The 26,271-nt window shown below is 38.4% G+C and overlaps 2 protein-coding genes across 8 annotated transcripts; both read left to right on the top strand.

Moving 5' to 3' along the window:
* Positions 1–1,660: 1,660 nt before the first annotated feature.
* LOC149662819 (uncharacterized) lies at positions 1,661–14,923 on the top strand. Of its 7 annotated transcripts, XM_089842259.1 has the most exons (6): positions 1,665–1,963; positions 9,991–10,043; positions 10,119–10,200; positions 10,258–10,364; positions 13,727–13,934; positions 14,785–14,923. In XM_089842259.1, exons 3-5 carry the CDS (start codon positions 10,134–10,136, stop codon positions 13,892–13,894), a joined length of 342 nt encoding a protein of 113 aa, XP_089698385.1. In that variant the 5' UTR covers positions 1,665–1,963; positions 9,991–10,043; positions 10,119–10,133; the 3' UTR covers positions 13,895–13,934; positions 14,785–14,923. The 7 variants fall into 7 exon arrangements, with proteins under 7 accessions (XP_089698382.1, XP_089698385.1, XP_089698383.1 ...); XM_089842256.1 differs by lacking the exon at positions 9,991–10,043 and having other exon boundaries at positions 1,661–1,716; positions 1,808–1,963; positions 10,119–10,364; XM_089842257.1 differs by lacking the exon at positions 9,991–10,043.
* On the top strand, positions 13,937–24,373 carry LOC149662818 (transmembrane and coiled-coil domains protein 1-like). Its single transcript, XM_089842332.1, has 5 exons — positions 13,937–13,952; positions 14,785–15,013; positions 16,896–16,940; positions 21,074–21,304; positions 21,574–24,373. Exons 1-4 carry the CDS (start codon positions 13,937–13,939, stop codon positions 21,201–21,203), a joined length of 420 nt encoding a protein of 139 aa, XP_089698458.1. The 3' UTR covers positions 21,204–21,304; positions 21,574–24,373.
* Positions 24,374–26,271: the final 1,898 nt, after the last annotated feature.

Here is a 26,271-nt window from a genome sequence, read left to right as displayed (position 1 = left end):
TACTGACGCCTAAAGTAATTAATATCAATTATATTTTCTTAATTATTTAAGAATAGCCTCTTAATTGCGTCTCGTATCGGAGAGGTTTATTTTGGTTTACCAACTTGTATATTAGTATATTTATCAATATTGGTTAAGCTTAAGTTTAATCATAGTCCTCTGCTTGAGGTTGAGCCTCAAAATCTATGTTTATTTGAACAAGATACTCCCTTGCATTGTCTACAAATTGAAGAACAGACTGGACCAGTTTTACCGCATTCACATTTCAAGTCACAGACTTCCTTGCATTTACGAGGGATCATCTGCAGAAGCTCAGCTGGAGAAGGTTGTAGAGTGGTAAAGATTGGTTTGAGTTCAGATCCTAGCTGTCTCCAACCCCATTCTCTAGCATTTAGGCTGCTTCCAAGCCACGTTTGAACTTGGTGCTGCCGCACTTGTTGGTGGAAGAGAAGCTAATTCAAAAGATCAATTCCACAATCTTCATTTAAAGTATACACTTGGTTTTTTCAACTTTGTTTCACACGCTTTAACTCGACTTTAGCCGTATTGACAAGTGTGGGCGAACAATGGTATATATTAAAACACTAAGTTTTATGATGGTACAAAGGCTGTTTAACCCTCTCCCATACTATACACTATAGCTCTTGTCAGAAAAGAAACAAAATTTGTCAGTAATAGGAACTATATGTTTAATTTTTGGAAATGCATTCTGAATATAGAAACCATAAAATGCTTTAAATCCCCATTTTTTATATGAGGCTAATCTTCAGGGTCAGATTGTGAACTTCCGGTTAGTTGTAGGGCAAAATATCTTAAGAGCTGAATTATGTGTTTGAAGGTGAACGTATTAAACGTTTTCTCGATTTTGTCCGCCATTTTCCAATATGGCGGAAATTCCTCCAATGGGAGAGTGTGGGAGACCACACCACGTTAAAGAGCGCCCAAAAATCTATAAGATCTGAAATTTTCAGCTTTGTTTCAATTTGTTGCGCGTTCCCTCTATTTTTGGGCTAAAATATGACTGTACTATACTTGACTCTGGTGGTGGTAAAATTTACTTCACGATTAGATTAGGATAGATTAAAGACGAAAATCCCGGGAAGGATTATTAGGTCAAGTCGGGAAACTTTTCCAAGTCTTTGAAATTTTCGTAATGTTGTATGTCTATACTGCAAACTGAATTTGGCGGGTTCAATCTCCGTTATTAATATTACATTTTCATATCCCCTTTAATAACTCCATGCTTCTTTCACTTAAAAGCCGAGAAAAAACGCAGACAGAAACTCGTAAAGAAAAGCATTCCATCCAATACACATATTGTAATATGTGAAACATAATTATCAGTAATATTCTGTAATTAGTTTAAATAATTGACATTAGTTACGTTTTAAAAGCATGAGCTTTGAAAATAATGAAACACGTTCTTCTCCAGGAGTAAGATACATACTTCTTGTCGCAGTGATAAAGAAATGAAGAGGAATTGACTGAATATCAGTGTTGGACTGACATTTTGAGCCTTTGTACGCTATTATCGCGACAATTTAAGGAGAAAAGGCAAAAAAACCTGCGAAAAGCGTCCAATGAAGGCCAGACGAGATTCTCCCGCCCACAAGGCACCCCTCTTTCGGCCCCCAAAAGTGTCGGGGCTTTAGTCGCTCGTGAGAAGTTGGGTAAACGTAATCCTTGACTTGTAAATGATACTCCTTAAGTTTAACTGTAGGTTTTGTGGTTTTAAATAGCGCTGTTATAATTTTGTTACTATTTTAAACATGGAGCTGAGTTTTATTATTGTTATTCGCACAATTAGGCAGCAATAAAGGTCTTTCAAAGTGAGATATAAATAGCCCGTCCACTTACTCCTCATCTTTTGCAATGGGAAAGGAAAAGAACCAAGGCTTAATGATTTTAAGCTTTGTTAATTTATAATTAATAACGCGTCATTCAGGAATCGAGGAACCTTAGGGTAAGTCTTTTTTATTAAAATGTTTATCATTAGGATTTTAATTAAGTTTTCTACACTAATTTGGTTAATAAACTACCATTAGGAGTATAGAGCTTGTAACCGATTAGGCTTAAAAGCGGGTTACAAGGTGAAATAATGAACTCAAGATAGATATTATGCTTGAATTCTTTTTAATTTCCAGGTTCTTAATTTTGTTAGTAATAAAGGTTTTACAAAAATGATAAATAATTAAATAATGTTAAAGTAGTTAATTTATGAATTATATACAATGCCAAGTCAAAATTGGGGTAGCGCCAGAGGGTTTCTTCTAATTACTTATTACACTCACCGAGGTAGGAAGAGCCATAGTGTTCAATGTGTAACGGTCTTCGGAGTAAGCGGGCCTAGTATAAGTAGCTCGCGAGAACTCACTAACTTACTAGAGGGACGTGGTAGTCGTACCCTCAACCTCGCCGTAAAGTAGATCTTAACTTGACGGGTGTCGACCGATTCCCTTGGACTAACGTCAGTTGACCTGACTACTAACTAGCTCTCTCACTGCTAATTAAATCCAACTAACTCTCTATTGCTTTGACTATATATAGAATCATAGTAGTTCGGCCTATCCTCACACGGGGGCGCTCAAGGACTGCAATAGCGCGCCCTCAAGTGAGGAGACTCAAAAATAGTTTATGATATAGGCCTAGTCATAAGTTCAATAGACAGGAGCCTAAACGGTAAGCCTAATTTGTTTAAGTGTGTGTGTGTAGGCTCAGTAGCTGAACCGCTACATCCCCCCACACGTTAAAAAAGAAGAAACCCTTAAATGTGTGTGAAGTTATTAATACGGATGGAAGAAACGTCTCGAAGAAGGCAAGAAGACGTTCTTCCTATCCACTCTCCGTCTGTATGGACAGTCACGAACATGGTGTGGACAACCGCAACGGTAGCAAACTAAACCACCAGGGGTCATCCGTGGGGTGAGCATCCATGTCAGGTCCATACGTATATGAGGAGGAGGTGTTGGTAGTAGGGGCCTAGGTGGCGTTGGTAAAAGGGCCGGTGTTGGCTGACGAAGAGGTGTCCCTCGGGCTCGACCGCGTAGGGGTCTCTGTGGAAAAGTAGGAGCCGGAATAACGACGCGTCGAACCACAGGTTCTTGTGTCATTCCACGCTCTGCTAGTGCGGCGGCGGAGCTGGCAAGAGCTGCAGGAGACGGGCTTCGTGATGAACTATCCTCAGCAGAAATGGCGGCATCTACTGGCTGTGTCCACAAAGGTGGAGTTGCGGAATTGAGCGGTGGAGGAGTGCTTGACGTACTCCTGGGGTGTCTGTTTGAAGAGTATCGGCGAGTGGTACGCCTCACGACGGTAGAAGAACCCACGTTAGAAGTGGTGGTGGAAGCTTCTCTAAGTTCCGAAGTCGTAGCTGTGATTACGAGGATTTCGTTATCTGACTCATCGTCGGGGTGGATTTCCAAGACGTCCTAGAAGAAAAACTAAATATTAGCGGGCTCTTCGAGTTACTTCCCAAGGTGGAGCGTATATAGCTCGAGTTTGGAAGTCGAAGTTATCAGAAGTAATATGAGGGAAGGGATATGATCGCAAATACGTATCCACATCGTTTTTAGAACGGAGCTTTCGTCGAAACGGTTCGGGTGCATAATAATAGGTGTCATGATCCCGACCTCCAGGCTGAACAACACGTCTTTGAACCACTTCTCTGATGAAACCATAATGAAACGGTCGAATGGTTTGCTGAGTCAGCAAAGGATACTGCTGAAGATGATGAGGGTGAGGCCCTATAATAGGTGCCGGCTCCTCATGTGCAGGATCTTCAAGCGCAGCATCCAATGCGACGGCTGTGCTTTCGTCAGCAGACTGGCCGACTCGAGCCAATTTTGGATCGGGGGTCCCCCCCTCCGAAGAAGATGGTAACGCCCTGCGTTTCCGTCTGATGGATGGTGATGGTATATATTGGGGCGCCGAACTAGGTCCCGGTTGTGGCGATGTCGAGGCCAATGGCGGTGGTGGAACCCTAGTTGATGGCGGACTGGGTCCAAGACAGGCAAGGTCACGTAACGTGTAAACCGGTGGAGTGTTAGGAGGAGAATCTGGTGAAGGTGGTAGACCTGGAGATGTAGACACTCGAGGGCGGACTGGCGTATGAGGCTCACGGATGGACAGTGAGACGTCACAAACAGGTTCTTTCAAGTCCACGTCCGGCGTCGATGTTGGTAAGAATTGATCCGTCGAACGATATAGCTTAAGGTGGGCTATATTTTCGAGAGAACGTTTTCCTGTGGCTACCTCCTCAATGACGTAACGTAGTGCGTCCAGTTTCTCCAAAACTCGATACGGACCGTCCCATTTAGGAGCCAATTTGGCAGAAAAGTAGGAAGCACCATGGGAAAGGGGGTGTGTTGCCTTCCATACGAACATGCCTACGTCTAAATCCCATTCATCCCTACGCTGATTATAATAATGTCGTTGCTTAGCCTGCATACGATCTATATAAGTCCTAACGGCTAGAACATCTGCCTGTAGCTGGGTAACTCTATCCTCCAATCTATCTCCCAACTGAGCTAAGTCAGGGGGTTGGAAAGGATCCAAAGGAAATTCCCACGGTAAGCGAGCTTCTCTACCATGATTTAAATAAAATGGTGTACGACCAGTTGTCTCATGAGGTGTTGTGTTGAGAGAAAACTCTAAGAGATCGAGGTTAAGGTCCCAATGTCGATGTTCGTTACCTACATATATGCCTAGCATAATACCTATAGACTTATTAACTCGTTCTGTAGCGTTTGTTTGGGGATGGTAAGGGGTAGTGTAGGTGCATGTGATCTGAAAGAGTGCACAAGTGTCTTTCCAAATGCGAGACACAAATTGTGTTCCATTATCGGAAAGAATAGCTTTTGGAGCTCCCCATCGTAAGATAAGACTCTTAAGTGTCTTACTTACAGTTTCTGCTGTTATGTTCTTCAAAGGATTTAATTGAACAAAACGCGTGTAATAGTCAACATACACTAAAATATATCTATTACCAGTAGGACTTAGAGGTAAAGGGCCAAGGATGTCTACACCCACCATATCCCAAGGTTTTTCAACAACAGTACTATGCATTAACCCGGGGGTCTTACGGTTTCGTCCCTTATATTGTTGACACATAAGGCATGTAGCAACAAATAAGGCAACATCCTTCTTAAGTGTAGGCCAATAATATCGAAATCTAAGACGCTCATAGGTACTATCTCTACCTCGATGTCCTGCCGTTAAATGGGTATGAAACAAGTGTAATGCTTGTGGTCTTAACGGGGTTGGTAGGTATATTTTACGCGGTTGATTGCCATAGCGCTTGCGATAAACAAGTCCATCAATAACCTCAAATAAGGGATGCGGCCTATCATTAGTCTCTAATTGTACTTTAAGATTCTGAATATCAGGATCTAAGCCTTGTTCTCGAGTTATGTCTGCAAGATTAAAGGTGTCCATAACCTGGGGTAAAGGAGGCGGTATAGGATTGTTAGGTCTAGGCCTAAGCAATGCTCCTAAGACATAACCGGTAGGTGGGATATCCCTGGACAACGCGTCAGCGACAACGTTTTCTACGCCCTTTCGATATTCCACTTTAAATTTGTAAGTCTGTAAGTACATAATCCAACGTAAAACGCGAACTGAAGGGTCAGTCCGTGTGTAAAGCCATTGCAAAGCTTTATGATCGGTGATCACTGTGAAGTTCTTGCCATCTAAGAAGTGTTTAAAACGGTTAATAGCCCAAAATATAGCTAAACATTCCTTTTCATAAGTAGAATACTTCTTTTCAGCTGTATTAAGCAGAGTAGAAGCATAAGCTATAGGGTATTCTATTTTTCCTTCCTTCTGACTAAGCATAGCTCCTAAACCAACGTTGCTAGCATCCGTGGTTAAGTATGTGTGCTTACTGGGATCATAATGATATACCGGATTCTCATTAGCATGAACTATAGCTGCTTTTAATTTTAGAAAGGCATCTTCACAATGTTCACTCCAGACCCATTGGATATTCTTACGTTTAAGACGGTACAAGGGTGCTGCTAACTCCGCATAATGAGGGACGAACTTACTGTGCCATCCCGTAAAACCTAAGAAACGCGCCAATGACTTAACATCTGTAGGTCTAGGGAATTGTTTAATCGCTATGGTCTTAGCTGGGTTTACGTGAATACCTTTACTATCAATAACATGGCCTAGAATTAAGGTAGAAGGTTTCGCAAAGTGACATTTCGTTAGATTCAAAGTAAGACCTGCTTTCGTTAATTGTCGAAAGACATACTCTAAAGTTTTAAGATGTTCCTTCCACGTTCTGGAAGCAATGATAAGATCATCTAAATAGACGAAAATGGTAAATTTAGACTTATCTCTAAATACTTCATCCATCAACTTTTGGAAGGTGGTGGGTGCATTACACAACCCAAAGGGCATAACCACAAATTCATATTTTCCAAAAGGGGAAGAAAACGCAGTCTTAGATATACTATCAGGGTCCATTAGTACCTGAAAATATCCACTCATTAAATCTAACGAAGTAATGTACCTTGGCTTATTTAAACCCAACAAAATATCTTCCACCTTAGAAAGGGGATAAGGATCAGGTTTAGTAACCTTGTTAAGTGCTCTATAATCTACACAAAATCTCCATCCCCCCTCCTTCTTGGGTACAAGACAAATTCCTGAGGACCATGGGCTTCGGGAAGGACGTATTTGTCCCGCCTTTAGCATTTTATCTATGTGTTCTTTGGTGATTGCTCTTTTTGACTCAGTACAACGATAGGCAAAAGTTCTAATAGGCTTACTGTCACCTGTATCTATTTTGTGTGTAGTCATATGTGTACGACCTGGTTTAGATGCTGTTATCGCAGGAAATTTTGTTAATAAGGCCTTAAGTTCCTGGATTTGTAATGGCGTCATAGTACTTTCCTTAAATGCAGGACTTAAATCTTGCTGATCACCGGCCGAATCAAGGGTACCAATTGATATCGGGGGTGCTGGTAACAAAGAATAAGGCTTAGTGTTTAAAGTTACCGTTAAGCTAGGAAAATCTATGTTAGCTGAATGTTTCATAAGAAAATCTGCACCTAATATAATGTCACAAAATAAATCAGGGACAATATGAAAATAGTGTGTAAATGAAGTCCCACATATTGTGAAATCTAACTCTACACTACCACTTGTAAAGAAATATTGCCCATTTGGCATAAAGATGCAATCTTCGGTATTTTGTGTGAATGTTTCGGGGTCATTGTTGTGTAGGTCCAGAAGTACATCTAGGTAAGCCTTGGTGGAAATAAAGCTAGAATCGGAACCCTGATCTACACGAGCTAATATCAATCTAGTATTGGGAAATTTCAAAGGTAGGGCAAATGACAAACTAGTCTGAGGAGAGACACTTGAAGAAGCAAGAATATGAGAATTGGGAGGGATGTTATACTGGCAAGAAAGGGACCCTCCATCATCCTTCCTGCCCCCTAGTTTCCCTTCTTTTTCTTATTGGTTCTAGACTTTGGAGGAGACTTAGGTGGATTTCTTTTCGACTCATGACAGTTTGGCTTAATGTGCCCTAATTTCCCACATTTATGGCATCTAGGAGTCATACTACTAGAGCTACTAGACGAACTACTTTCTGTTCGGGTATCCTGACTATAGACAGTAGGCTTACTTCGAGAACTACTCTCACTTCTGGTACTTTTAGAGAAAACTCTAGAATCCCTACGACACGCATTAAGTCTAGATTCAATTCTTTGAGCATGGAGACTTAGCTCAGAAATGGTATCATAATTTCGCTGTAAATACAGGCTAATATCAGGGAGGAAATTTTCTTCTAATAAGGGAAGAAGTTCAAGATCAATTAGCGGTTCGCGTAATGAAAAATTCATATCCTGTACCCGTTCTATAAATTGAACTACACTTTCCCCCTGCTTTTGCTTAGTGGTGATTAATTCAGTCTTCATAAATCTTTGTTTATCATCTGACATGAAATAATCTTGAAATCTACGTTAAAAGTTAACTAATGAACCTTCCCCAGCCAATCGCTCCTGTCTATACCATACTCGCGCTCCGTCTACTAATAATGTAGGCATTAACCTTAAAATTTCTACATCACTTAATGAATGAAGTAACTGAAAACCATCCAATTGGTAAAGGAAGTTTGCGGCTTCAGCAAAATTACCGTTATACTTAAAATCCGGTTTAATTACCCGATGATTGGTGGCAGCGTTGGATGTAAGAGTAGAATTCTGAACGTTGGAGTTACTAGAAGCCACATAAGTTGCCACTAAATTGGTTAATGCAGCTAATTGTGTTTTTAAGGTTGCAATGTTAGGATCTACTGGAGTATGTGTAGGCAGAAAAGCATTAACTGGTGTCGATGACAAAGGTCCATAGGTTGCTAGAGAACCACCACCCCTAACTGGTAAAGTTCCATTGAAAGGAACAGTTGGTGAAGGACCAGAATTATTAGGAATGTGGCCTAGCATGGATGACACAGAGGATGTCGTAAAGGTACTACTAAAAGGATTAGTGGATGGGTATATATTTGTAGTAACTATTGGTTGTTGCCCAAACACTGAAGTGGTATTAGTAGAAGTAGGCCTAGCGTTCATATTGGACGACACAGAACTTATGACACTAACAGGGACATGTGTATTAGGTATAAGCCTTGGTGTAGGCGCAATAGAAAAGGGATTAATACTAGTTGGCATTGTATTAAACCTTAAGCTAGGAATATTACAAGTACTAAATTGAAAACCGGGTTGACTTACTGAAACTGGAACGGTAGTCATTACAGTATTAGGAATTCCGCTAGTGGTAACTGGGGGATCTGATAAAGCTAAATTTCGAAATTGTGACAATAAATTCCGTTTAGCTAGCCTAACTTCCGAACGACGGATATCACGTGCTACGGAGGTATCATCCCTCCTTGCCCGCCGTGTAGATGTAGATAATATTGGAGTAGGCCGCACCGCAGCTATGGCGGCGTCTCCTGAATCACTATCGGATTCAGCCTCCTTGTTTCGCCACATGGGAAAACGTGTCCTAACTCGTCTAAGCTATAAGTCACGTGGGGTACGAGCTAACCGCGCTTCCTAAGCCTAGGTCAACTACGTATAATAATTAAGTTATAAAAAGTTAGATAATGTTAAAATTAAAATACTAACTGTGTCCTGGCAAGCTCGCCAATTATTTCTCCCCTGTAACCGATTAGGCTTAAAAGCGGGTTACAAGGTGAAATAATGAACTCAAGATAGATATTATGCTTGAATTCTTTTTAATTTCCAGGTTCTTAATTTTGTTAGTAATAAAGGTTTTACAAAAATGATAAATAATTAAATAATGTTAAAGTAGTTAATTTATGAATTATATACAATGCCAAGTCAAAATTGGGGTAGCGCCAGAGGGTTTCTTCTAATTACTTATTACACTCACCGAGGTAGGAAGAGCCATAGTGTTCAATGTGTAACGGTCTTCGGAGTAAGCGGGCCTAGTATAAGTAGCTCGCGAGAACTCACTAACTTACTAGAGGGACGTGGTAGTCGTACCCTCAACCTCGCCGTAAAGTAGATCTTAACTTGACGGGTGTCGACCGATTCCCTTGGACTAACGTCAGTTGACCTGACTACTAACTAGCTCTCTCACTGCTAATTAAATCCAACTAACTCTCTATTGCTTTGACTATATATAGAATCATAGTAGTTCGGCCTATCCTCACACGGGGGCGCTCAAGGACTGCAATAGCGCGCCCTCAAGTGAGGAGACTCAAAAATAGTTTATGATATAGGCCTAGTCATAAGTTCAATAGACAGGAGCCTAAACGGTAAGCCTAATTTGTTTAAGTGTGTGTGTGTAGGCTCAGTAGCTGAACCGCTACAAGCTATTTCAGAGGGGGTAATGGCTATGTCACCAATGCTATTTGCCCATAGAGAAACCCTCACAAAATGGCCGCCCTCTACACTCAAAGGCAGGCCCAATTTTCGTAGCAGACGAAATTTTTCCCCCACTGAAATAGCTCTATAGAGTAGTGGCACTCCATGTTATCTACCCATAGAGCTTAATACAGTCAAAGGCAAGTAGGTGCCATTACTCTATTTGACCTTTAATTATTTCTACATTAAAGTGATTATGATTGTGAGTGTTCTTTTAAGCCCAACTAAGAGAGGATGAAACGCAAGAAAAGTCCATTGCTGCACCGTAAAAGCGGGGGTGGATCGGGGCCAGGAAGCGATGGTAGTAGAACGCCTAAACAGAGCACACCTCCGACCTCAAGTTCTTCTTTACTTGTAGTACCCAACAGTTCCGTGGTCTCGTCTTCGGGTACGCCCGCGCAAAGTCACGCCAATGCTACTGTTCCCGCTGAAGAATATTTTAGTAGCGAGGAATTGACAGATTGGGTAAGAAGCCCCCCCCCATTCTCTTCACTCTTAATTTGGCATTAGTAACATTATGAACCCTCCTTTCATGAGCTAATTCGGACCATGGGCCTCGAGACTTCCCGTAGATTTCCCGCAATCAAATGAGTTCGGTCTCGTTGCTGGAAAATGCTTGGTTCGTGATTTAGTTTGGACCTCCTGCCTCGGGACTTCTTGGAAACTTCCCGCAATTATTACTGAATTATTTAACAGATCAGAAAAATATTGATAAGAATGACATTTTTCACCAATAGAAGTCGCTATATAAAAAGTTTGGGGGCGGAGTCGAAATATAAGCAGATGAAGAGGACGCTTATTACATTGATCGGCTTTTGATATTAGATCAGGTTTCTACGCAAAATTAACCTCCGTTCGTTGACAGAGCCGCAATTCAGTCGTAACTGGTCAATATTTTTGGGAGTGTTAAGGGCCCTTTATTCTCCTAAAGTTTCCCGTGCTCCTTACCTACTGAATAAGTATTAGGGCCAGTTTGACGTAGGTTTTGCAATTTGCACTGGCACTCTGGGATGTAAGAATATTTTTTAATCTAGTCCTTGGGACCAGTGACTTCCCCCCCCTAGTGTTCAAAATAATAAACTGGTCCAGCTTTGGTCAATGCCTACAAGATGTATGTATAAATCTCGTAGGCGTTGCTTGGGTTCTATAGATTTGCGATTGATAAAGTGGTCCCAAGGTCCAGTAACCCCCCACCCACTGCCTTCTCTAATACTAGGCCTTGCGATAGGAATAAAAGGGGGGCGGCAGTTAGGATTTCACAAATGGCACCTGATGTCGCTTTTCTGAGGTTTTAAACTGGCGCCAAATTCAAAACTATGGGAAATTTGGTGGATGTTTTGACACGCGTCAATGGCGTCTGCATGGAAATTTCAACCCATCACAGCCCTTAAGTTTTTCCCGAAAACTGCCCCTGCCAATGAAATACCTTAAGTTTGATTTGGATTGCCCAATGAGCGAGGAGATTTCTTTGGCAGCTGAATTCGGACACAGACATTACCTCCGATATTCTAATTATCCACTTCTCTAGTTTAGCAGACGATGTGCCCTGGTCAAAGGTCATGGACCAGGTTATTTAGTCCAGTTTAAAAAATCCTTATTTCCTTTCCTGGTCCGCCATAAGCGAAAGACGTGACGTCATGCCTCAGAAAAGAGCCATCTAACGGTTACTAAGCGCAAATTCAAAATGTCACGTAAAAATTGCATCCGTTGTACATTTCAAGGCCTAGTATTAGGGAAGGCAGTGCCCCACCTCTTGAATATAAAAAGTAGTCCAAGCAATTAATAAACTGGTTTTGGACCAGAGGAAGTGTACGGCTATTTCCCAGGCTTTTTTACAGATTATATTTCTGACATTTTAGTTCGCCTTTAATCTCCACTAGGTGAGCTCTTTGCTAAATTTCGCAGTCTACCCCCGGTACAACGTTAACAAACGTGGCGTCACGCTTTTGGGAAGGATACAAAACTTTTGTTTTTCCTTGAATCACTTTCACAATTGCCAAACGCGCAAACCTTTATTGTTCCTATTTTTAATTACTTTATTAAACTTAACTTTTAAATAGATGCAAAAGAATTAACATTAGTCCCAAGGCTTAGCGAAATGAGACCAAGCGGCCATTTTGCTTGTTTACCTTGTACCAGATTGGGAAATAAGGCGTTGGCACAGGGCAAATGACCATTTTAAATATTGCCTGGACCAGTTTAAAAATTAAATCGGAGGGGCGATGGGTCAGTGGTCCACGGTACCAGTAAGAAAATTCAAGGGTAACCAGAGTCCAGACATTATCTCAACTATTTTAATTATCAACTTCTAAAGTTTAGCAGACGACGCGCCCTAGTCAATGGTCATGGACCAGTTTATTTATTCCAGGCCAGGGGGGTTGCTGGCGCCAATGTCCAGTTTAAAAAAAAATCCTTATTTCCCACCCTGCATTGTACCGTCTCTCTCACCAAGACCTTGTCGTCTGCTAGGGTTTTTTTTCTTTATTATTTTGGGATACTTTAGTGAGAACATTTTAACATGGGATCCGCCTTTAAGGTACGGGTCCATTATATAGAAGGTTCATGCTTTAATGAATGATCCCTTTATAGATGAATAGCAACTAGCGCCATCACGCGACGAAATATATAAGGTAAAGCCCCCCCTCCCCCCATCTTCAGCCAAGCTTGAACTTGTGGCCCAAAGATGCCAGATTGAGGGAAATTTTGATTCCTAAAAACTGTAGAAAGGGAAAAGGGAAATTCCACCAAAAATTTGCTAACTCTAGAGTAGGGAAATTCCATGGGAAGAAATATTTTATTGAAAGCCAACAATCTCAACATAGAAATAGAACAATTTCATCAAATAGCCCCTTCCAAAAAGTTTGACTGCCTGCCCTTGTGCATCTTGTTGTTTAAGTTCTTCGCGCATGCGCACTTGGAGCTAAAACGTCATATCTAGGTTGTGAACTAGGCCATGCGGGGAAACTACTTCCTGTTTGTAGGAAGAACTGAACTGACCTCGACTAAGAACATTTTTTCAAAGCTTTTTGGAAGGGGCTATTGACTTATTATTTGGCGGCGACTATTTAGGCCCAAAAATTGTGCATAATTTGCTCAATTGTCCGGCAAACACTAATTATAGCTCCCGTACAGTTTATCAGTAGCCATTAATAACGACGTCATGAAGCTCATGCACATGCGTGACGTATAAATCCAGGGTTCGTACAAAACCTGGATAACCTGGAAAACCTGGATAAGTCAGGGATTTGGAAAATACGGGAAAAAGTCAGGGATAAATCAGGGATTTAAAAACTTTTACTAAAAAGTCAGGGATATATCAGGGATTTCGTTTGGTATATCGAACCATACTTCGAGTAATGCTAAATATGAGCCAGGTGTGAAAAGTGGGCTCTGGTAAACACCTTAAAATGGTCAGGGATATTGCGAAAATTTGGTCAGGGATATCCTGGAAAAGTCAGGGATTTTGAATGTAAAAATTTCGTACGAACCCTGAAATCGGAAAATCAAAAACCGTATAGTAAAAAAAATATGTAACTGATGCACTTGGTTACTGAAAATAGCACCTACTGCACTTAGAATATACAGGCAGTTTTGACAAATTCAATTTATTTGGAATTGAATTAAACTCCGTAAATGCTACAGTATCTCGAGTTGTTAAGGTGGCGTCCTCTACTGGTTTATGGGAACATTAAAATATTTTATTTAAAAAAAAGTGAACACCAGGCTTTAGATGATCTTGAGTACGGACGTTACGAGTCTAGGCATGACGCGCACGCGCACTGCTAAAGCATAGACACACTGCTAATGTTTTTCTATTATTTAATTAGGAAGGAACTGCGGGAGCGAGTTTTCTTTCAAATGGCAGCAACGAAGGTCCGCACTCTTACTCTCACGTACCGCTGAAAGAAAGCATTGACGATGTGGACTTTAGCGTTTCCAACGAAGCTGTTCGAACCAAATTGGCCATTGATCACATTCACGAGAAAATTCATTGAACTAAAGATCTAATCAAAGCTGAACAGAATTTAAGGGACGGTATGAAATTTCCTAAAAGCTTATCTTTCCAATTTCCAATTTAAAGCCAATTTTCCATCTCCAATTTAGAGCAAATTTTACAATTTCCAATTTAAAGCAAATTTTACAATTTCCAATTTAAAGCAAATTTTACAATTTCCAATTTAAAGCAAATTTTACAATTTCCAATTTAAAGCAAATTTTACAATTTCCAATTTAAAGCAAATTTTACAATTTCCAACTTAAAGCAAATTTTACAATTTCCAACTTAAAGCAAATTTTACAATTTCCAACTTAAAGCAAATTTTACAATTTCCAATTTTAAGCAAATTTTACAATTTCCAATTTAGAGCAAATTTTACAATTTCCAATTTAAAGCAAATTTTACAATTTCCAATTTAAAGCAAATTTTACAATTTCCAACTTAAAGGAAATTTTACAATTTCCAATTTAAAGCAAATTTTACAATCTAACTTAAAGCCAATTTTACAATTTCCAATTTAAAGCAAATTTTCCAATTTCCAATTTAGAGCAAATTTTACAATTTCCAATTTAAAGCAAATTTTACAATTTCCAACTTAAAGCAAATTTTACAATTTCCAATTTAAAGCAAATTTTCCATTTTCCAACTTAAAGCAAATTTTACAATTTCCAATTTTAAGCAAATTTTACAATTTCCAATTTAGAGCAAATTTTCCAATTTCCAATTTAAGGCAAATTTTCCAATTTTCAATTTAAAGCAAATTTTCCAATTTTCAATTTAAAGCAAACTTTACAATTTCCAATTTAAAGCAAATTTTCCATTTTCCAACTTAAAGCAAATCTTACAATTTCCAATTTTATAATTCATTGTGATTTTTTGCGCGCACAGAAAACGTGAACGAGTATTTGAAGTTGGCGTCGAACGTTGACAAGCAGCAAGTTCAGCGAATCAAAAGCGTCTTTGAAAAGAAGAACCAGAAGTCGGCGCAGTTGATTTCGCAGCTACAAAAGAAATTGGATAACTACCATAAGCGAATTAGAGACTTAGAAACCCACGGTATTAGCAGTAGTCATTGGCAACCCAGAGGGGTTCTACGTGATGTTGGACAAGGACTTAAGTAAGTCGCGCTATTCATTTCTTTACGCGAATAAAACGCTACAAGTTAGGAGCGTGGTAATACCGCTTTTTGAGGACCGAATTGCTTATCAAATACCAAAGATCATTGAGTATTTAATTAAGACTTGGAAAATTGTATATTGAATTATTAATTGCCAGACCGCGAATAGCACTTTTTGGGTATCGAACCGGTTGCCGAATACCGAATAGTTAGGCCTTGGTACTTTTTGGGTATCGAACCGGTTGCCGAATACCGAATAGTTAGGCTTTGGTTATTTTTTTAGTAACTGATTAATCGCATATAGTTAAGCCTACTATTCGCGAATAGTTCACCCTAATTCTCGCGAATATTAGGCTTAACTATTGGCGATTAATCAGGAAGTAACCCTAATATTCGCCAGGAATACATAGATTTAGTACTGGGAATCTTTAAGAGGCCATAGACCCCACACAAATATCTGATTGACTGTGAGGGGAAGCGCCAAAAACTTTTAAACCACCCGCTCCTCCTTCCTCGCGTCTCATTGGTTATGCTAATGTGTGGGACAGATCGAGATCATGACCTTTTAAACTGTCGTCTGCATCAGTTTCGGCTCCGAACTGGTCGGAAAGTGCGAAAACTTGGAACAGTTTGACGTTAACGACGTTTTTGAGGCGGAAATTTCTCTAACTGTAACTAAAGTCGACGATTTAGAAGTTAGTGTAGCTCGAAATTCAGTATTGAAAACGAATGCTATAATAATTTCGAGAAAAGATGACACCCTAAGCCTTTGCATAGGGATACTGATGTTTTGTTTTTGTATAACTTTGGTGAAGAGTGGAAGGAATTAAATTTTTACTCCACCCTGTGAGAATAGTAATATCGAGTTTTTAACGGAAAGCAAGTCTCGCCCCTTTTTACTCGTGCGGGGGAGAATCCCCCCCTCGCACGAGTATTGGTCCCGGTTTTTCAAGGTCTCTCTAGCGTAGCTTTGGCAATGCATGGCGACAGGAATACCATGTGTTCGGGGGTTTTCATCCCCGTCACTCCGATTTCGAGTTTTTTAAAGTAAACACTTATTGGGTGACAGCACCAGAACGAACTCTAGTCGAAGCCACAAAAAAGGATAAATAGACTCCGCCTCCTCCAAAGCCCGAGATGGTGCCTTGGTTTAAGGAGGTGGCGAGCGGTGCTTTAGGCATGGTGCAGGTGGATAGCTTAATTCTTTAGAAGGAGTTGTCTGCTGCGAGTTCTGCTGTTTATATTTATTAGACTCTCTCACAACTGGAGGTATGGCGTCTAGTAAAGAAATTTTCATCTAATGCTCGCTTTTTTAGCCCCTATTGTTTCACTTTTTTATTATCTTACATATCCCGCACGAGTGTCCTTTCTGCTGGGGCAGCTTGTTTTAGAAACGTCCTAAATCCTTGGTCTACTTGTTCAGACGACGTATCATGTTTACATTCGAGTTCACCGCGCATTGTTCGCGGCGCAGGTCGCAAATTACGTCAAATAAATTATGCATGACGTCAACGGTGACGGTTTCTACACCTCCTCCCCTTTCAGTCAGACACCCAGGCCCATAAAATGGCCTCTTAAGGATTCCAAGTAGTAAATCTATTTATTCCTGTATTCGCGAATAGTTAACACAAAGCAAGGAGAAAAACATTTATAAGTTAACAAATGGCAATTCGTAGCACGCGCCAACATCCCTCTACCGACCGCGATTATTCGCCAAATGTGTTATAAAGAAAAATTCGTCTGTATTAATGGTTCGAGATATTTTTTAGCCAAGGCTTAATGTTAAACAGACTTTATAAACAAAAGTAAAATGTAGCCAAGGCCCGAATTCTCTGTGAAATAGGAATTAATATTAATTATTTATTTAATTTATTTTAAACAGAGGTGTTGGGACGAATATAAAAGAAGGAATTAGCGGCCTCTCTGGGTAAGTTTTGATTGACCTCTCGTCTCACCCTTATTCATTCATTAATTAAAAGTTTGCGCAGCTCTCCATTAATACTTATTAATTACTAATACCTTGCTAATACTCCAAACATCTTTCACTTTATACACGTTTAATATTTAGTATTTTTAGATTTAATTTTGGTTTGCATTTATAATCCACCTTATTCCCAACGCGAGTGCCGAGGCTTATAGCACTAGTATTTTTACTGACAAATCGGTCGAAATGATGCGTCGTCTGCTTCATAGTAGAAACGGTTCAATATTTTCTATCGTGAATCCGTGGATAAAGAATGAAAATGGGCCTTAAAAGGTCAGGGAAATTTAAAATAACCCTAAAAGGTCAGGGAAAAGTCAGGTAAATTGAAAATGGGCTGAAAAGGTCAGGGAAATTAAAAATAGGGCTAAATGGGCTGAAAAGGTCAGGGAAATTAAAAATAGGGCTAAAAGGTCAAGGAAAAGTCAGGTAAATTGAAAATTGGCCTAAAAGGTCAGGGAAAAGTCAGGGAAATTGAAAAAAGGTCAGGGAAAAGTCAGGGAAATTGAAAATGGGCTGAAAAGGTCAGGGAAATTAAAAATAGGGCTAAATGGGCTGAAAAGGTCAGGGAAATTAAAAATAGGGCTAAAAGGTCAAGGAAAAGTCAGGTAAATTGAAAATTGGCCTAAAAGGTCAGGGAAAAGTCAGGGAAATTGAAAATGGGCCTAAACGGTCAGGGAAAAGTCAGGGAAATTGAAAATGGGCTGAAAAGGTCAGGGAAATTAAAAATAGGGCTAAAAGGTCAAGGAAAAGTCAGGTAAATTGAAAATTGGCCTAAAAGGTCAGGGAAAAGTCAGGGAAATTGAAAATGGGCAGAAAAGGTTGGGGAAAAGTCAGGGACATTGAAAATGGGACTATAAGGTCAGGGAAAGTCAGCCCTTACCCAAAAATGGACCTCCAATTATTTTTACTGACAAATCAGGGCCGAAATGATGCGTCGTCTGCTTCGTAGTAGAAACGTTTCAATATTTTCTATTGTGAGCCCACGGATAAAGAATGCGAAAACAGGACGGCAGCTTATTCTGTATATATATTGGTTCCTAGCTGCCTTGCTGGGTTAAAGATTAGCTAGCATATTAGGAGCCGACATTTGCTTTAGTAGCGGATAGAGACAATTAAGGTTGCTCCATCAACAGTTGCTAATTAATTCTTGGCTATGATTGCACGATCCAAAGTGAGCTTTTAAAGCTCTTAGCGAAATACAAGGGAGCTAGATGAAAAAGTTCAGGGAGCCTATTCTCTAAAAATCTAAATCATTTGGACGATGATCCAAATCTAAACGTTTGGATCGGCTCCATTTGGATAGGGCGCTTAAAACCGTATTCTCTAACCCAAATCCAAATCGACATTTGGATCTCCCGCCAAACCTTTATCCAAACCAAATGTACGTCACTTCCTCTTTCATTACGTAATTTTACTTACTGTTTATTGGTCAATTCTTTTGCGGCGTTTTATATAAAAGTAAAATGTTTTTAAGCCTTGGATTTTTGCATGTTAGATTGTAATAATTTTGTAAAATTAAGAAACCTCTTAATTTGATAGTTTAAGCTTATTAGGCCTAATTAATATTAAGTGGGAAATTAATTTGATAGTTTAAGCTTATTAGGCCTAATTAATATTAATTGGGAAATTAATTGGAATGAAAAATAGGTGGATATCTTTTATTAATTGGGAAATAATGCACACATTTTACATTTAAATTTTACAAGTAAACATTTATTTTGTGTATATAAAGTTCAGCATTAATTTCACTAAGGCAATAAATTAATTACCTACGTGGAATTAACTAGTACATATGTTTAATATTAGAATTTAACTCGTTTCAAAACAAATATGGTTTTGAACCGGTTTTTGTGATTTAGTTATTAAAATTTGTGATTATCGATTGGTCAATATTGAAAATTAACCAATGGTGGAATAAATTTTTTTTAAACTCAATGAAACTGAAATATCAATGAAACATCTACTGAAAGAGGTATCAACCTATTTTTTTTTTTTTTTTTTTTTCAAAATAAGGTGAATAAGGATTAGATGGCTTGCTGCTTCAAACAAGATTTTTAATCATGAAGAGAATATTTTGTTAATTTTAGTCAAATTTAGATAATCGGTGATCGAGTTGATATGACTTGAAGCACTTTTTGCCCATGTCTATTTTAAACTTTAATCACAGATTTCGCTTACCATTTCACAAGCATAATAAACACTACTGAAGGGCGCAAATCTATCTGTGATCGGTAACGGTGACCAATATAGCAATTTGCCCAATTAATCGGTTTGAACTTCATTTGCACATTTCTAGTCGTTAACTTGAAATGTTGCGAGAGAAATTTGAATGGAATATAAGAAGATATCTCTTGATATCTCTTTCAGTAGATAAAAAAATTGGTATTGGTATTTCAATTAAGCTTTGATATCAACATCGGTTAATTTACGATATGGGCTTATGATGGTAGTCTGTTTATAAGATTAAATCGTTACTTTAAGTGTCACTAGACAGTATCTACCTCCAAAATCGAGACTTAGTAACTTTATAACCATCTCCTAGATATCCGAGGGTCAATTTCTTATATCATTGACATGTGAAAATCTGACAAAGGCTTACTATAGCTCAGTCAACTTTTGGCAAGGCCCAATACCGTTTTGCTTGACTTTCGCCGTCAAATTCCTTTTAAAGCATAGATATTATAGTATCCACCCTTGATTTTCATTTCGCAACACACGTTGGATTCGTAAACCTCGACGCGCACCACGATTAGAAGAATTAAAATGCAAACACAACAACACACTAAGCGCATACATTTTTAGTAAATAACATTTCTCACTACAGCTGTTTTCGGGGCTGACAGACGGCGATAAAGAAAAAGCCTTCGGAGTCCGGCCCCTTAAAGGGGGCAGTTTCAAGGGAACGAAATTCAAATGCAAGGCGCGTCCCTTGAATTCGTAAACACCGACGTTTAACGCAATTATAATATTGAAATCTAAGAAATCTTATACAATTAAGTTAAATTTAAGAAAACAAAGCACTACTTTCAAAGTCTAAACTTTAAAAACACGACGATAAGAGAAGGCGAAGTAACGGGCAACGAGAGGCAAACATTTAAATGGCAAAAATTAACGGTAAGCCAAGGCTTAGCGCAATTTCACCGCCTTAAAAAAAAGGGCCAAGTTTAGAAATAGATTGTGGGACAATAAAAAGGTGGAAAATTATGGTATTAGGCTTATATTAAAGCTTGAAACCTACTTTATATTATATTTAAAATCCATCCATAAGCAAATCCTCAAAAAATATGAAAATGACCACGAAAAAGAACCCACTCTCAAATTTTTTCCCCCTTAAAAAAATGGCGGCCACAAACGGGGTGAAAATGGGGAAAAGAGCTATCCAAATGACGATTTGGCCGGCCATTTGGCTTGCCAAATGTTTGGATAGGGTTTGAACCAAATGAAAAGGGATTTGGAGTTACAGAATACCGATTAGTGTCATATGGGGATGAATCGACCCCAAATCCAAATCATTTGGATTAGGAACGATCCAAATGCAGTTAGAGAATAGGGTCCCAGGTTTGGTTTGGTTAGGTTAGGTTGGGTTATGTTATATATTTAGATAGTTTATTGTATTTGGTGGCTACAAAGAAGGAACTGGTCAGGTTTTTATGGTCGTGAAAATATTTATTAAAATAGTTTCCGCGACTAAATGTAATTAATTATCGTATAATTAACCTCCAAGAAATGACATTTATTAGAAAAACTGTTAATAACGAATATCGTATTATGAAAGAAGCCCAACTAGAGATGTGAAATTACCGTAATTTTTAAAAATGGTAATTTACCGGGTAAATTACCGAATAAAATTTCGGAATAACAAAAATTACCGTAATTTATGATATTTTATACTTTCACAGGCTTAATACCGCGTTAATTAACGTAATTTAACGGTAAATTACCGTTTTAAAATTACGGTAAGATATAAATCGGTAATTTACGCGGTTTTTGGTAAATTACCGGTAATTTACGGATGGTAAATTACCGACTCACATCTCCAAGCCCAACCCACTTATAATTCTATTTTCTTAACGTAGGCGTTCGCAAGCTTCGAAAAAAAAGGCTGAAGAAGAGCAAGAACTTCTAAAACTTGTAATGCAATTGCAAAATTTGAGAAGAAAAAATGCAATTGAAAAAAAAGGCCACGTTTTTTGGAAAAATCCATAATCGCGCTAAAGTCCATTGAAAATTGGACCGATCAAGAATACCTTTTTGGAGCCCAGTTTCATGAAACTTTAAATTACCTGGAAGAGGCGACGAAGAAATTCGTAAGTACTAGTTGTCTGACCAAAGTAATTTCATGGGCCTTGTGCCCCGTAAAGCTCATTGGAGAAGATTTAAGAAATTGATTGGGTATGGAATGTCTTATAATTTAAGGACGCTTTTTATTCATAATTTACCGGGCATAAGGTGTTTTCTATGAAATTAGTAAAGGTGTCTAATTACGGGGTGTAAGATATAACTACGGTCAATGTGTAATACCTAACGTGAAAGGGACACACGTCAAGAGATTATGTTAAAATATTTTTGTCCACAGGGAGCCCACATGATGACAGAGGTGGATGAACCACAGGAAGGGGGAAGAGGGAGAGGAGGAAGGGGCTCAAAAAGGGGGCGATTTTTTAGAAAATAAACTATAAAAAATATTTTTGTATTAAGAGAAAAAAAAATTTTGTGTTAAGAAAAAAAAAATTTTTGTATTAAGAGAAAAAAAAATTTTGTGTTAAGAAAAAAAAAATTTTTGTATTAAGAGAAAAAAAAATTTGTGTTAAGAAAAAAAAATTTTTGTGTTAAGAAAAAAAAAATTTTGTGAACTATTACTGAGTCGCAAACAAAATAGAAACGAAAGTGTCTCAGACTTTGTAACTTGACTTGCCTTTCATACTACAGACTGATGCGAGTAACTGCGGGATTGGTGCAATTTTAATGCGATAAATAGATGGAGTAAATAGGGTTATACAATATGCTAGTAAAACTCTTGAACCTATTCAGAGAAAATATTCAGCTACGTAACGAGAGACGTTAGCAATTATATGGGCTATAGAAAAATTTCGAGTGTATTTGGAGGGTAAACCATTTATAGTTTTGACGGATCACAAATCACACGAATGGCTCAAGAACGCCAAAGACCCTACTGGAAGACTTACCAGATGGAGTAGTCGATTCCAAGCTTTTGATTTTAAAATTGTTTACACTCCTGGTAAGCTTAACGTAGTTGCTGACGCACTCTCGCGCATTCCGGAAGCTGTAGAAGACAGACTCGGACCAAGAAACAAATATGGTACAATTGAGCACCCCTGACCCTTTAGAACTAAATACGGAGGCCGTTAGAAGGGCGCAGTCCGAAGACAAATATATCAATAAATTGAGGGTATTTCTCGAAACAGGTGTTGATGGGGAAAATGACAAAATTAGTAAATGGATAAAAAGAGTTTGTCCTTTCTCTAACCTAATGGGTGTTATCGTCTATAGAGACGTAGTAGTTAGTCTCTCGGGTGAGGAAGAACAACTTGTTAGTAGAATAGTAGTCCCCCAACGTCTGAGAAAAACTGTGATAGCGGCGTGCCACGACCGTCCCTCTGCGGGTCACCAAGGTAAAAGTAAAACTTTAGATATGGTCCGAAAGTATTAGTATTAGGGCATGAAAAAAGATATAGCAAAATACGTTACGTCCTGTAAAATTAGTCAGGAGGTCAAATCCCCTCATGATAAAGAGCGCCCGGGTAACAATGAAAAAGTAAAATTTTACACAAGCTTGGAAACCTACGAATATCGAATTGAAATTTTTGACTAAGTTAAAAGTTCTCTTTCAAAATTCGAAACTTTCAACTTTCCAACAATTAATTCTATCACTGATGAAGTAGAGGCTAGGTTTGAAGAACAGAGATTTAGCTTATATCGTTTAAATGTACTTGAAAGCACAGCGAAATGGGTTATCTACAACACCTTGGATGCTTTATCAAAACGCCTGGCTAGATACATTTGCTGGCCCGAAAGGCACATTTTGCGAGCAACAATGCCTATGTGCTTTCGCAAACATTTTGATTCAAATGTTGCAGTAATAATTTATTGCTTTGAAATATTTACGGAAAACCCATCTTGTGTAGTTGGACAGGCAGAAACCTGGTGCTACTTGGGCAACATACAACGTTTGTTTGGCATAATATCACGCATCTTTCAACGATTTTTCTTGGAATTTCATAACGACTGGCATATTTTTTTTTGTTGAGAGCTTCATTTATTTCTTTAAATGTTGGAAAATCATTGTGGATTTTTGGAGGAAAGAGATCAAATATTTTTATTTTAATTCCGCAGTATCGGTGGAATCGCTGTTCGTCCCTAATGGTCAATGAAATAAAGGAAAGTTGGTATTCAATTATAAATGATGGGGAAAACAATTTGGTATATCAAAATTACAAATCACTGTCAACTTGTGTAAACGAACGTTCATCATTGGACATGACAGGCGATGAGCTTGTAGAGAAGTGTTCTTAACCACCAGTAGGAAACAGAGTCTTAGTAAAGCTTTGTCCACATTGATCTCGCGCTTGCGTGTTCGCTCCATCGTCTATTCGCATCTTCGCAAAAGATCACGAAAACATTTGCACTTCTGTTCAGATACACGCAAAAATTTTCCTTTTCCCAATCTGGGCGCCATCTGTCCTTCTCCATCGACGTTGTCCAAAGACAAAAACGAAACTAATCGCCCCAGACTTCCTCTCGTCTGTGATTGGTGCTTTTCTCGCGAAGGAGCGAAATTCTTGGCTTACTCGCAAGAAATTTGTATCTTCGCGAGGTGAGGACGCAAAGTAGCGAAAACCCAATGTGGACAGTAGCGCGATATTGCAAACAAGCAAAGCGAAGAGGCGAACTCGCAAAATGTGTCAGTCTGGACAGGCCTTAACAGCCAAATTAGAAAGAATATAAAATCGGAAATTTTAATGTTATTCGTCAGAGTCTCCTATATCTATCAAGATACATGGATGGCGTTATTTTAAGGGGGACATTTGATTGTATAGAATAGCCTAATTTTTAACTTTAGTCCGATAGAAGGTCTGATACTTTTTCTCTTTTTTCCTTGGGCATAAACACCGCTGCTGATTGAAATGCTTTGCGGCAATCAGTTACAGTCATGTGTTTAATGTACAATGTGTTCAAGAAACGTACAAATAATAAAAATACATACATTTTTTCAGCAAAAACATTATACGCTTGAGAAATAATATACCTATTTCATTTATACATATTTAAATAGTTTTTTAGTGTTGTTCTAGCAGATATACAATTTTTGCAATTTCAACTTAAATAAATCACACCAATCTTGAAATTTCCTTTGATGCGTTGTGTATTCTCTTCACGTTTGTCGCTAGGAAAAAGTAATCAATATCTTTGGCGCCGGGAACATTTGGTCTTATGGATTTGAAATAGCTGAAAAATAAAACATTGTTATATTTAGTGCATTTATAAAGAAAGTATAAGCCTTACGTATCCAAAAGTTCCTTCTCTTCCAGATCGAGGACAAGTTTCCCGCACTGAGTATTGCCAGTTTTATGTTCCTTAACGCGCACAATCAACATGCTGTTGCAATCTGACATGAGGGTACTCGTTCAACCTTAAATTCATGCAAACTCCCACTCTTTGAGCTTTTAATACGCATAGATGAGAAATAATGGAGGTTTCTTTATTCTTGTATTTCTTCTTTGTTTGCTTTTTTTATAATTGTCAAACCAAAATCGTTGAAAAACACATTTTTTTTAATTGTACAAATGTTTTTATGAAAAAGATTAATATTTTCTGATGCAACATGCCAGGATACAAAATAAGGATTCGAATAAATATTCGTCCAGTTGACCGTGACGGATAATTTGACGAATATTTATTTCGTGCAACTGCAACATTGCGCGATAGGATCGGAGTTGGACCATTTCAAGTTGCATGCTATTAAAAATTAAATAAAATAAATTCATTTAATTTTATTTATTTCTTTATATATTAATAACAATACTTACGCAAAAACTCGGCAGTTGTTAAGCAGGTAGCTATGGAATAAATATAATTGGTATATAAGTATAATATTTTAAAAAGTTACTATAATAATAGAAGATCGGTTCTTACTTTTGATGATTGTAGACCGTGTTATTTTCGACAAGACGACTTAGCTGGGAAATTAATATGTCTACGTAGTCTTCGTCGTTAATAAATGGTCTTAGATTGTGTAGAAACTGTTCGAATCCACCTTTAACACTACAAATATATATATAGTTTTTAACGATTAAGACGAATGAAAAAGAAATTCATACATCTCAGAGTGACAATTGAAAGTTTCTAATGTTGGTCCTGGGGTCTGTAGCCAAGGCGTCAAAAAAAGGGATCGTTAGGAGAATTTGGAGGAAGAGAGGGAGAATGCACTTCGAAGTGTTCAAAAGGGGCCAAGTTTTGAAGTTCTTGAAAAGGCGAGGGTGAAAATGGCGTGTCAACACCATGCAAAAGACTACGAGAGACATAATACAAATTAATTTAAATGTTACATCGAAACTTTTTTATCATTTTGTTACTTACCAATTGGGTCCCGCGGAACATCGTCCGTTGTTAGACATCGTGCTTATTTTTAAAAATCACTAGTCTTAAGTTCCGAACTCGAGTTGGGTCAAGTCAAGAATGATGGTCCCGAAATAGGTCTTAATTCTCTTTATATAAAAGAAGAGGGATAGTAAAAGAGGGTTTCCAAAATCATATGGCCATTAAATATTTCGACGAAGGAAACGTTTTATTATCTCCGCCTATTGGATGGAAAGAATTCGAACCATTTGTCGAAAATTACGTTAAATAAACTAAACCATTATTTCTTCTTCAACAACAACAACTGACCCCACCACCACCATCAACACCGCCACTACCCCAACCATTTCAATTAACAACAACAACAACAAGAACAATCCCGAGTTCGTTACCGATTAAAAAAAGACTTAGAAATAACACTACCACAAAAACGCCGAATAGGTCAATTTTAAAACCTAAAAGAATACGCGTTCTTCCAATAACCCCTCGAATAAAAAAGAAAAAATTTTACAAAGGAGTAGGAGGATGGGAGACTTATCGAACAATCAAGAAAAATCCTTAAACGAAGTCTATTACGACGTTTCGCATCCCGCTTCCTTTTCGAGTATCGAATCTTTATATAAGGCCGTAAAAGATAAAAAAAATTTCGAGAAAAAATGTACGCTAATTTTTAGAA

Source organism: Phalangium opilio, unplaced genomic scaffold (assembly GCF_054372755.1).
Source record: "Phalangium opilio isolate 3A_F unplaced genomic scaffold, DU_Popi_V2 ptg000063l_1, whole genome shotgun sequence".
Lineage (NCBI taxonomy): Eukaryota > Metazoa > Arthropoda > Arachnida > Opiliones > Phalangiidae > Phalangium > Phalangium opilio.
The sequence above is the reverse complement of the archived record's forward strand: the minus strand, read 5'-3'. Positions and strand labels throughout refer to the sequence as shown.

Excerpts from the sequence above, each read along its gene's own strand:
- LOC149662818 (XM_089842332.1), top strand. Across the intron at positions 15,014-16,895 it reads GATGTTGGACAAGGACTTAA|AGGTGTTGGGACGAATATAA; the intron begins GTAAGTCGCGCT and ends TATTTTAAACAG. Across the intron at positions 16,941-21,073 it reads GGAATTAGCGGCCTCTCTGG|GCGTTCGCAAGCTTCGAAAA; the intron begins GTAAGTTTTGAT and ends TTCTTAACGTAG.
- LOC149662819 (XM_089842256.1), top strand. The coding sequence starts at position 10,134 with ATGAAACGCAAGAAAAGTCCATTGCTGCACCGTAAAAGCGGGGGTGGA. Across the intron at positions 10,365-13,726 it reads GCGAGGAATTGACAGATTGG|GAAGGAACTGCGGGAGCGAG; the intron begins GTAAGAAGCCCC and ends TTATTTAATTAG.